At 49.8% G+C, this 12,107-nt stretch overlaps 1 protein-coding gene across 2 annotated transcripts; it reads left to right on the forward strand.

Annotated features, from left to right (window-relative positions):
• Positions 1-376: 376 nt before the first annotated feature.
• UBQLN4 (ubiquilin 4) lies at positions 377-10,580 on the forward strand. Of its 2 annotated transcripts, XM_009320471.1 has the most exons (10): positions 377-612; positions 3,114-3,319; positions 3,658-3,920; positions 5,172-5,330; positions 6,058-6,283; positions 6,673-6,812; positions 7,262-7,345; positions 7,970-8,085; positions 8,726-8,903; positions 9,366-10,580. In XM_009320471.1, exons 1-10 carry the CDS (start codon positions 401-403, stop codon positions 9,516-9,518), a joined length of 1,737 nt encoding a protein of 578 aa, XP_009318746.1. In that variant the 5' UTR covers positions 377-400; the 3' UTR covers positions 9,519-10,580. The 2 variants fall into 2 exon arrangements, with proteins under 2 accessions (XP_009318746.1, XP_009318747.1); XM_009320472.1 differs by lacking the exon at positions 7,262-7,345.
• The last annotated feature ends 1,527 nt before the right edge of the window (positions 10,581-12,107 follow it).

Consider the following 12,107-nt stretch of genomic DNA (forward strand, 5'->3'; position numbering starts at 1 on the left):
TCCATTGGCTGATAAAGGATTGTTCCCTTTTCCATAGAGCTCTGTCCTGTATTAAAACAGAGTTGGGCTTTCCTTAGGAAAAAAATCAAATGAGCAGAGACAAAAACAGTTCAGTCATTCAGAGGATAAATGGTATATTTGGATTAGACCTAAGAGACACACTTGATCTTGCTTTGGAAGCCTTCAGCTCTTCTTGAGGTAATTGCTCTATTCTTTCTGAAATTTACTCCACTTTATGTAAGTGTAGAGCTTGTCTTTGTTTGTTTTTTTTTTTCTTAATGCCTCAGACATCCTCAGCAACTGGTGACTGAATTGGTACCTGCATGGCTCCTTTTGGGTGAGGTACTGAAGGACTGTCAGTTCCTTATGCTGTTTGCATAGTGGATATGATATCTGGAGTATGAGCTTTAAATTTCTGGTCTCGGTCCTTTGCCTGAAAAATGCTTTGTTTGTTTTTCAGTTCAAAGAAGAGATTTCCAGGCGGTTTAAAGCCAAACAGGATCAGCTGGTTCTGATCTTTGCTGGGAAGATCCTGAAGGATGGAGACACGTTGAATCAACATGGGATCAAAGATGGGCTGACTGTACACTTGGTCATTAAGACTCCGCAGAAGTAAGAAACTGTTTCGTCTTGGGGGGCTGAGGGTAAAAGGATGATGCGACTAAACGATGGCGGAGCATTTCTGCCCTATCAATGACTGAAGCGGAGTACTTGTGTGAGGCCTGAGTGCTGGCTTTGGGGCGTGTGTGAGTCTGGCAGCGGTGATCTGGCAGGAGGACTCTCCCAGGCACTCTCCCTGCCATGGCTTTGCCACGCAGCTCTGGGGTTTATCACTCGGCCTGTCTTTTCCCGAGGTTACACAGCTGTGTAAGTTTGTGGCAAGTACCTGAGGGGGCTGACTCTTCTTTAACACAACGTGTGTATGTAGCTTTGCGTATTTTGAGCCTTTATAATTTAGTAATCTTGAAAGAACCCCTTGGAACTTGATACTAGTTCTAACAAAAATAAGTTGCCGTTAACAGAAATTACTTTCCCAATGAATTTGCGTTGAAGTTGAAACTAATACCCAGTTTTTCTTTCGCTTCCTATCATATACTCTGCTCTAAGCCTGTGCTCACGGTCTCTCAGCTGCCACACGTGCAGAGCACTGTCTGTAGGGCAGAACAGTGTTCCTGTGTGGTACCTATAGGCATGCCCTATAGGGCAGGTGCAGACAGGTGGGTGCTCCACCTCGGTGGCTCGGGCCGTATGCCCACGTGCATGTGGCAGTGTGGTGGTTAGCTCAAGTGCTGTGGGCACACCCCATGGTAGCTCCCAGTTTGGACATGGCTCACTTGTGTCCATCTGCGCTGTGCAGCTCGGCCTGAGAAGGGGATGCAGGATTGACTGCAAGGTCCTGCAGGGTTAGGCTTTTCCCAGTGCTATCCAACAGAATGGTGGGCACAGAAGGCTCTTGGGGACAGTTGCTGTACTTCAGGCGCAGCCATGTCTTGTTGATCTCAAAACCCCCTTCGCAACCATTTCTTGGGCTCCTTGCTGCAGTCTGGTTGGGCTCCTGGTGAACTAACAGGACTGCGTCTCTTTGTGCAGTTCTGCTGTCCCCTGGGAGAGCTGCCTTACTGGCTTAGTCAAGATTAGTGCTTCCCCCCTGCCCTGCCTCTTTTTTACAAAGACGAGCATGGGTATTGGCAGCTTCTGCAGGAGGCCTCTCTCCGGGTTCTGCATCTCCAGGTAGCCTGATGGTCTGATGCTGTTTACCACTGTCTCCACAGCAAACTGCAGTACTTATGAACCATTTCAAAGGGTAAACGAGAGAGCTGTCCTGGGTTGCTCTTTTTTTTTTCCCCTGCTAATAGTCATAGATAAGTGCTTACTGAAGAATTACAGCCTCTTCCTGTGCTGAGAGAAACCAAGTGACCTCTCTCCAGCTTCCTTCTTCCTTTTTTGTTCAGCTTCCTATTTGCTTTGTTTCCCCACTCTCTGCCTCGCTCTCAGTGGCCGCTGGTTTTCAGCAGCAGTCAGGTGAGTCTGGAAAGCGGACAGGGACCTTCAGGTTTGATTTTTAAAGTCCTAGAATAAGAGTGAAAAAGGAAAGGGAGTTAGAGAAAGGAATAATTCTTGGTTTGGGGGGAAAAAAAAAATCAAGATATCATTGTTCTTGTTTACTTGTCAGTGGCATAATAGCACTATTTGAGGCAAGTACAGTGAATTTTGTGGTCTAATTTCATGTGAAAGCTTTTCAGCACTAGTCCAGGACTCACTGTCATGACTGTAGATGCTTCAGAGAATCTTTAAATGTTCTCTTTCAAATTCCTATAAAAATCCTGAGGAGGAGCTGTGATTACAAGGTACTAGCTGGGGTTGGTTTACTCAATAAAGCTGATGTCCAGCATCTGCTGCGCTGTGGCTTATGGCACAGTATCTGCATGTGTGTATTAAAAGAAGCTCTAGTCAACTTGTGTTGGGCGGGAAGCCTTGCATGCAAGGTACAACCAGTGGCAGAGATGTGAATTCATAGCCAAGCTGGCCAGAAACGTTCTGTAGCTTCATGGGACAGATGCTAGCTGCCTTGTGCCTCAGTTTCCCTTTATGTAGAGTAATGCTGGTACTTATTTTTGCCCCCAGGAGCACTGATAGGAATATTCAGTGCATGGGAGGATTTGCAGAAAAGCAGATTCTTGTTTACCCCATGCACTAGCCCTGCTGTAACCTCCTGTGGTTTCTGTGGGAGCAGCAGGAGGATTTTCCTGTTTGGAGCAAACTCATTGCTCAAGGATATAGCTGAGGTAAATAGTTCAGTGTGATTCAAGGAAAAGCTAGATACAGCTTGGGGTAAGACCAGTCAAGCCACTTTGTGTGGGCCAAGATAGAATGTCAGGGGCTGTTATGCATCAGGATGGGAGGCAGATTCCAGCAGATGGAAGGCATCTGGGAGCACAGCTGTGCATCCATGCAGGCAGGAATGGAAGCAGCCAGAGCTGGCTGCTGCGGGGACAACAGACACGAAGGAGGCTCGGTCAGTGTGGGGTGCACCATCCTGTGTCCCCCACAGAGGAGTCTGCTCACCGTTCCTGAATCTCAGGAGTTTAATGTCGTCTTTTGTTTCTTTGCAGGGTCCAAGATTCAACATCTGCTGCTTCTGCCCCCAATGCTGCTTCTGCCCCCACTGCAACCCCTTCTTCTCCTGCTGCCCCATCTCAGCCTTCCACATCCAGCAGCGCCGTTTCTGACGCAGGGAGCGGCAGCAGACGGAGCAGTGGGTCAGGGACCATGGGAGGTCCTGGAGACGGAGGCCCTAACAGTGCTACATCCATCCTGTGTAAGTGATGGCTGTGAGAAGGTGTGACACGAAAGAAGAATTTCCTAGGATTAGGCCAAGGAGTTGGGGTTCTTGACTCCTGTAGTTGTCTCTGCTTGCTGTAGGCTTTGCATGAGTTGCTTCCACCGGCATACCTCGGTTTCCCTGCTCAGGATAATGCCAAAGCCTTTAGGGAAGCATGTGCGGGGGGTGTCCTCCCTCAGAGCTGGCTGCCGTAGGAATATAAGATACCCCTCGATTAGCGTGGGTGCAGTTCAGCTGATGTGCTTGTCCTCTTTTTGCAGCTGCCGACAGTTACTGACTCACGCCTCTCTCCCCATGTGTTGTTCCCTCTCCAGCTGGCTTTGGCGGCATCACTGGGCTGGGCAACCTTGGGATGGGCTCTGCCAACTTCATGGAGCTCCAGCAGCAGATGCAGCGGCAGCTGATGTCCAACCCAGAGATGCTTTCTCAGATCATGGAGAATCCCTTGGTGCAGAACATGATGTCTAACCCTGACCTCATGAGACAGATGATCATGGCCAATCCCCAGATGCAGCAGCTCATGGAGCGAAATCCGGAGATAAGCCACATGCTGAATAACCCGGAGCTCATGAGGCAGGTGAGTCAGCACGCCAGGGCCTGTTTAAAGCACATTCAAGAGCATCTTTGTGGACTAGCTTCAGTGTCTGCTCTCCAAAGGGAGTGTGTGAATGCCAGATCAGTGATTTTAGAGATCTATTCCTTCCTGCTGTAAGCTCCCCACAAACAGATGGTGGTCCTGAGTTATGTGAATAATGATTACTCAACCCACATACTTGCAACTCTTATCTCCCTTTCAGGGCTATTGAATCCATCATGTGTTGGGCAAAAAAGGATGCTGGGATCATCCTGGCCTGCTGCATACAAGGCTACTGTGTTCTGATTCAGGAATGGGAGTAAAAGCAGTCACGGAGAAGTGAAGCTACTGCAAAAGCTTTTTGTTTCTCTCTATTTCTCTTGATAGATTAAGTATAGACTACAGAGCTGTACAGTCAATATTTTACTACCTGTATCAGCGGAGAGCACTAGCCGTAAGCCGGGATCCTAGAGGTCTCAATTTTCTGTACAATCCCAGAACAGAGAGGACCCATGCCCTAGAGGACTGGCTATCTGGAAGACCGAAGGTTCATTGGAAGGGAAGCATAAGGGATGAGTGAGAGCCTGAGTGTTAAATAGCCCTTGACAGGACTCTGCTGTTTCCCCAGGAAGACTTGTCAGGAGGTCTTTCTGGGTTGTTGCTGAATGAGCCTAGTTTCCATCTGCTTCTCGGTTATCTTTCAACTGTGTCGGCTATACATGAAATTCCAGAGCTGCAGGACTACATTGTGAATGATGCGTACTTAAGCAGCTCATCAAATGAGATCTGTATGTTCCTTGTGCAGGGGAGACCCATCAGAAGTCTGGAGAGGGTGAATTTCTTGGTTTTCTGGAAATGGGAAGGATCCAATGTCTTCCACCTTCTCGGTTTTTGAATGCAGTCCATCTACTTTGAGTGGGAACATATGGGTGTTAAATGTTTGGATGTCCTGATACTGCTTAGAAACAAAACAATCTCATCCAGCTGAATTGAGGTTGAGAAGGAAGAGAGCTGAGCAAAGATGGGAGGAGCCAGGATCCCTGGGCTCTCTTTGCTTGGATAAATGATCTCTCTGCTCTCTGGCTGTGAAACGGGTTTAATTATACTCTTTCTTCTGGGAGCTGAGATTTAACTCTTTCAGTGCTTGGCTGGTAGATCAGAATACAGCTGGGCTGCTAACCAGCCTCTTGATCCACTCCGGTCTTCCACGGTGCACATGGACCTGAGCTTTCCACGTTTTCCTCCTTCTCCCAGACAATGGAATTGGCCCGTAACCCTGCCATGATGCAGGAGATGATGCGGAACCAGGACCGTGCTTTGAGTAACCTCGAGAGCATTCCAGGAGGATACAACGCCCTGCGCCGGATGTACACGGACATCCAGGAGCCCATGTTTAGTGCAGCCAGGGAGCAGGTATTGGCTGCATTCCTGTAAGTGGGGTGTAGTGGGCTAAGCATGGGAAAGGGATCTTTCCCTGACCCCTGTGCTAACGGGGCAGCCTTCCCAAAGCATGGCTGTTCATCCCCTCCTGCTCTAGATGATGAATGCAGCCCCTAGCAGGAGAACATTGTGCAGTGCCTGCCATCTGCTTTTATTACACGGTTTGGTGTATCTGAGCAGAGACCTGCCCTCGCTCCTTTGGTCTCCGAGCAGGCTGGATGCCAGCCATCGCCAATGTGAAGGCCCCATAGCTTCGTTAGCACGGCCCTCTGCTGTCAGCCCAGCTTACTGTATTAGCTCAAGCCTGACGCCTTTGGATTGGAGCTGGCTGAGATCCAGCTGGCTTGAAACACAGGAGGAGTGAGCGCAGGTCTGTCTGCAAAAGGCTGTGCAGACATACTCCAGTCTAGCATTACTTACTGGTATGTCCGGGTGCTGATTTTACATGGATGTTTTGAAGCCCTGCATTTGGGAGCCAAATCTAGGGCTGTGGCCACTTCTTGAGCCTGGTCTTTCTCTAAGTGAGGTGTGTTGTGGATTACAGATTCCTCAGGAAGCAAATTATTGGCATGTGTTTAGCAAATTCTGGACCTAGATGAATACGATCAGCTGTTCCCTAGCTCGTACAGTGGTGGGGTTAGTCTGACATTCTCTGCTGGGGCTAAATGATTACGGCTATTTCTTTTTTCTTTTTCCCTAGTTTGGCAACAATCCTTTCTCTTCCTTGACGGGGAATTCTGATAGCTCAAGCTCTCAGCCTTTGCGGACGGAGAACAGGGAGCCGTTACCGAACCCCTGGAGCCCCACGCCCCCTGCTTCCCAGAGCCAGGCGCCCAGCAGTGAAGGGAGCACTGGCTCGGCAACCACCCAAAGCACACCGACTGTATCCAACCCCTTTGGGCTGAATGCTGCTAGCATTGGGGCTGGTACGTAAGCAAGAGAGGAACCAGAGGGTGCTATTGACTGAACAGGTCACCCAGGCTTCCTTGGAGGGTGGTTCCCTCTGCCATTTGAGTGCCTGTCCGGGGCTGCTCTCCAGATGAATGATTCTAGCCCAGTTGCAAGCACAAATGGGTTATTTCTTGTGCGCCTGTCAGAGGGTTACTTTGGGAACTCTGATGTCCCTGCAGCCCTCGAGAGCATGGGAGAGTGGCAAGCAAAGCACTACCATGGCTGTCCACAGCGATATTCACTGTTGGCCAGGGGATGAAGTAAAGGCATTGCTGTTACATGTCATGTTGTATTTCAGGCATTGCAGCAGTGCTCAGGCTTGTAAGGGGCTTTCCTTTGTCTTCTCTTCCCTTTCCCCTTGCAGGCATGTTTAACAGCCCAGAGATGCAAGGACTCCTGCAGCAGATTTCCGAAAACCCTCAGCTGATGCAGAACATGATTTCTGCCCCTTACATGCGGAGCATGATGCAAACTCTTGCCCAGAACCCGGACTTTGCAGCACAGGTAAAAGTGCTGCAGTTGTCTTCTATTGTCAGACAGGCCATGAGCACAATGCTTGTGAGACCAGTCTGCTTCTATAGTTGGAGTGGTTCCTCTTGCAGAAACCGGAGAGCTGAGTGAATATAGACGGGTTTGTTGTATTTCTCAATAGCTTGAAGGCAGTCACAGTACTGAACCCTGTGTCTTAGCAGAACCCCTACCAAAAAAGGTGGCTTTCAAAGGGACATGGGAATGGCCCTTCTCTTTGCCCGTGGCCAAGTGGCCCCTGTTCAACACTGCTGCCAGGAATTGAGCTGTCCTGTTTCAGTCCCCATTAGCAGGGGAACATGTTGAAAGCCCAGGGAGGGAGTCAGGGGCATGACTGACTTGTTCTTCATGGCTTAGTTACGTAGGGCTTAACGGCCAGTGGCAGCAACCCTCTGACCCTACCTACGTGTGCTGTCTCTTGCTAGATCATGGTAAATGTCCCCCTCTTTGCTGGGAATCCACAGCTTCAAGAACAGCTCCGCCTTCAGCTCCCTGTCTTCCTGCAGCAGGTAAAGGCCCCTGTCTGGCCCTGTGCTGCTCTCAGCCCCCGGGCTCCAGAGCTTTTCCATCCTCTGTAGGAAAGGGAGTATCTGGGCTGCTTAGTCAAGTGGACTAGGAAGCATGTGGGCTTGGGTGGTTTGGGCTGTGAAAGAAAGGGGTTTGCACAGGGGAGAGAGAAAGGAAGAGCTTGTTTAGACAAGGCAATCTACATTAAGTAATCTAAATTACCTAAAGGTAGACTTCAAATTAGACTAGTTAAGCTACATGAAACCCCTGTGTGGACAGTCTCTCACTGTAATGAGTTTACAGAAATTAAAACAGCTAATTGTGCTAGAGCAGCTGGTTCACTCAGGTAAATCAAATCACTTTAATTCCAAAGGCATGTGCCCCCAGTTCTAATCTGATTCACCTAGTTCATTTAGGAAATGTGATCTAAACTCTTGAGTATCTCTGTAGATGAGCCCTGCAGTCTGGAGACTTGAAGGAGGAACCAGACTTGTAGGTTTGCTTTGGCTGCAGGGCGAGAAGCGCAGCTCTGTGCTGATTGTTGTTCACATTTAGAGCTGATGGATCTCTGGCTGCAGAAGCTCTCGCTGTTTGGTACCGCTGTGTCTTTTTGCCTTTGTTCCCAGATGCAGAACCCAGACTCCCTCTCCATTCTCACCAACCCCCGTGCCATGCAGGCGCTCCTCCAGATCCAGCAGGGACTCCAGACGCTGCAAACGGAGGCCCCAGGACTAGTGCCAAGGTAATAAGTGCTTTACAGTGGGTTTCTGCAGGCAGAGCTGACATGCTTGATACCAGCAGGCAGACTAGCTGTTGATTCATCGAGGAGATCTGCTTAGGGCACCCTGTCATGGGGACTTCTGCGTGTGTGTGTGTGCCTGCAGGCCTCTGTGAGCTCCAGCTAATTAGCACTTTCTGTTTGTACTTCACGCGGGAAGTCCTTGACCCTTTCTTTTTGGAGAAAAGGTTTGGAAACCACTTGATCCCTCCCCCATCTTTTGTTTGCTGTATTCAGTATTGGCTGAACTCAAGAATATTATCTCTGGAGAACAGTATGAGATGCACAGCCACAAGGTTGGGTGGGTACGTTGGGGCAGACTGGTCTGCCGGCAGCCCTCAGGCCTTCTGCTCTCTGGCAGCGTGGGTCACGTTCGGTCTCTGCAGTTCCTTTCAGGCCTGCGCCTCTGTTAGGATTGCTTACTCCCAGCACCATGTGTGACCAGGATACAAATGCAGCCAGTTTAATTTACAAAGCTGTCCTGTAGTGTGGGCCTCAGTGAGGGCCAGCCTGGCAGAGCCTGCTGGTTACTGTGCTGCCCAGCTCTCGGGGGACACCTAGAAGTGCCAGCTTGCCTCTGAGCACACCCTGCCTTCCTCTGCAGCCTCGGCTCCTTCGGCATGCCTCGAATGCCCCCGTCCTCCACAGGAGGAAGCACAATCCCGGAGAACCCCGTTCCCTCCGCTTCGACGCCGGCCAGTGCCTCTCCAGCTGGGGGTGGTAACCCCCAACAGCAGCTCATGCAGCAGATGATCCAGCTGCTGGCCGGAGGAAGCTCTCAAGTATGTAATGCCCAGCTGCATGCTGATACGCTTCTGGGGAGGGACATCTCCAGGGTGAGCTAGAGGTTGTCCTGATCCCACCCCACTCCTAGGAATGTGGTCCCCAACAGGTTTCTCTTGGCTATGGTGCTTTATGCTAAGTTTGGCGTCTCAAGCTGGCTAGTTCTTTGGGGTGTAGTAACCCTTTGCACAGGTTTGAAGCTAAGAGTGCCAGGGATCCTCCTTCCAGCGCTTCTGTCACCGTAGGTACAGAACTTGGACTAACTGCGTGCAGTGTGGCTGCTGTGCCAAAGCCCGTGGCAATGTGGGGAGGTGGGTAACATCACTAAACGAGCCTAGAGTATTTCAGTACGCCTAAAGCTGAGCTCAGGGTCCCTGCTTAGCCGTCGTTGCTGGCCCTGCCCATATTGGATGTTGATCTCTGCTGTCTGACTCTAAGGTCTTTGTCCTTTCCCTCTGTAGGCGCAGAGTCCTGAAGTGCGATTCCAACAGCAGCTGGAGCAGCTGAACGCCATGGGCTTCATTAATCGTGAGGCCAACCTCCAGGCACTTATTGCCACTGGTGGAGACATCAATGCAGCTATTGAGAGACTGCTGGGCTCCCAGCCTTCCTAAACTCTTGTCATGCTGCCCCACAGACATCAGCACATGCATCCATACACATGCACAGGGGGATCTTTCAGGAAAGCCCACCATCATTTTCATATCTGACAGCTGTCCATGTATTTAAAACAAAAAGATACAGCTTAACCCCTGACCTTCCTACTAAGTTAAGATTTCATGTTGAAATGCTCTTTAACTGGCTTGTATGTGGATTCCAGTTCTCATCGTGGCCACAGAGACTTCAGATGTGTATTTTTTCCTAAATATGCCCTCTGTCTCAGACACTCTTCTCTCTCTCTCTAGATGGTAGAGGCGATACTTCTAGTTACTTACCTGAATGATTGTGTTTTGAGTAGCTTGATTTTAACTGTACATGATTCCCTCCCCTAGCCCTCCTTTCAGGCAAATATTTAAAACTTGAGCCAAGTTTGGGTTTTGGTTATTTCTCCCAGCATCTTATTGGGAATGGATCAAAAGAAAAATTGAAATGACCTGGAAATTTCTGATGTCATTTGTCTTAATGTTCCATTGGATGAACTGAGCCTGTGTCCCTTGCACGCAGGTGCCTCTTATCTCCTGGTAGAGGGTTGATGTGCATGAAAACTACATTTGAAGTATGGCCTCTTTACGCTCTTGGGATGGTGTAAAGGAGCCTAGATGCCTTCAGGGATCAGGCTTGCTGTTCTTGAACTTGAGTTGAAAGTGCCGTGCAGAAGAACGTGTTCAAAAGGTGCGTTTCTGCCCAAGCAATTTAGTTCTGGCGCAGTAGTGGCAGGGGTTTGTTGACTCTTGTGCTCCGTAGGTTCGTTCCTGAACGTGTAAAAACAAAAAAGGAAGTTGAAAAATAAGTTAACGATCTTTTCGCTTCACTGGAAAATGTTGAAGTTCATGTTCTTCCCAGTTTAGATCCATCCTCCATGCCCCCCCCCCCCTCCATTTTGGTGTGTTTGAATGTTATGACTCTCCAAGAAGCTCCCCGAGGACCAGCAGGGTGATATTTTCCCAAGAGCCTCCATGGCTGTGTAATTTGCATACCATTTTTATCAAAGAGAAATAAATGCGCACAACCATCTGTCTCCCTGCACTCCATGTATCTTCCTTGATTGCCACATTGAAGCTGACTGAGTTCCCCTAGCTACTTGTGATTAATCTGTCTTGTCCCCCATGCTTACCTCCCCACCTGGCTGGGCTTCCTTCCCTCTTGTGGCACTTAAGAAATGCCGCTGAAGGCTTGCCCTAAACGTGCCCGTTTGGAAGCTTCCTTTGAATTAGGGACTGTCAAGTATGTGTAGGACAAGCTAACAGCCACTCGGTAGTTCTGCTGTATTTGGATGACCTGATGGACAGTATATAAGAAGCCAGCGGGTTCTTCTGCTGACCCCAGAGGAGTTTGCTTGCAGCTGGACCGTGCCAATACCCGGGGGAACCTGGGCAGCTCTGTGCGCAGTGGATTTTACCCTTGCTTTTCTATAGCAAGCACAGTGCTTGCTCTTAGCTGGGTGTTAGTATTCTGTTTTGTTTTGGGGTCTTTAAGTTTCTTCTGGTAGGGGAGGATTGGGTAGTGAGAGGGAATGGGAGGAATCCCAGCACTGCTTGCTTGTATACCTGTAAAACCTGCTGCACCCAGCTTGCTTCTGAGTTTGAGATGGCATCTATCAATATCCTGTGGTGTTGGAGAGCGTAGGTGGAGCAGTGGTTGCTTGAGAAAACATGGGAGTGCACGCGGGCTGGAAATGCTCCTGCCTTTGTGTATGTGCATCACAACGAGACTCAGGTTTTTTAGATGAGGACCCGGAAAGCCTGGCTTTAATCTCTTCTCTTGGAGGCTGTGCACATACATGTGGATTTCTTTTTGCAACCCCTCCTCAAACATGAAAAGAACTTGCAAAGAGCTGCGTAAGGATGGGTACTGAAGTTCTTGGTTGCACTGGCAGGGTCAGAGCTCTTTCCTAATGTTGCTAATTGGCCCCTTTGCAGCTAAAAATGGGCTTATAAAAAGGCCTGTATGGTCCTTCATGGTCTCTTGGATTTGGCGGATGTCCTTTGCCTGCACTAAGGTCTATTTATCTCTGCAAAGACTCCGTCCCCAAGCAAGCCAGCTCTTGCAAAGAATGCGCTTGTGGGAGGATGGGGGTAACCAGGTGAGTGAGAGGGAGCAGAGAAGGCAGCTGGGAGGAGAGGTGGTGCTGCTGGGTCACGGGGAGTGGAGACGTACCCCCATCTTTGTGAAAAGGCGGTGCTCTGCGCTTGAATCCCTTTGAAAAGCAAAACTAGTCCCAAACCCTGTTGTTTCTGGCCAGCCAGAAAACAGTCCTTCCAGCTCCCTCCTCAGTGTTAGCAAGATGTGCTGATGTGGTGTAAATCACACCAGCGCGAGGGATCTGTGTGCGTGTGAGGGGAGCTGGTGTGCTGCTTGCTGGGTAGAAGCTTCTGACCTGTCCCTCCGCTTCTGACGTAGGAGGGACTTGGAGAGGCTGGGGGGGGGTTCCAGTGAGTCCAAAACAATGAGCCTGCCGAGAGGAAGGGCTCCTGCGAGGCTGTGGCTGCCATTGCTGACTCGGCTTGGGCCGGGGGGGGGGGGGGGGGGTGGGGAGGCGTCAA

This window comes from Pygoscelis adeliae, unplaced genomic scaffold (assembly GCF_000699105.1).
Source record: "Pygoscelis adeliae isolate BGI_AS28 unplaced genomic scaffold, ASM69910v1 Scaffold153, whole genome shotgun sequence".
Taxonomy (NCBI): Eukaryota; Metazoa; Chordata; class Aves; order Sphenisciformes; family Spheniscidae; genus Pygoscelis; species Pygoscelis adeliae.

Bases quoted from the DNA above. Each gene is read 5' to 3' on its own strand.
- UBQLN4 (XM_009320471.1), top strand. From the start codon at position 401: ATGAGCTTTAAATTTCTGGTCTCGGTCCTTTGCCTGAAAAATGCTTTG. The intron at 613-3,113 runs GTAAGAAACTGT...GTTTCTTTGCAG, and splicing joins GTCATTAAGACTCCGCAGAA to GGTCCAAGATTCAACATCTG. The intron at 5,331-6,057 runs GTATTGGCTGCA...CTTTTTCCCTAG, and splicing joins TTAGTGCAGCCAGGGAGCAG to TTTGGCAACAATCCTTTCTC.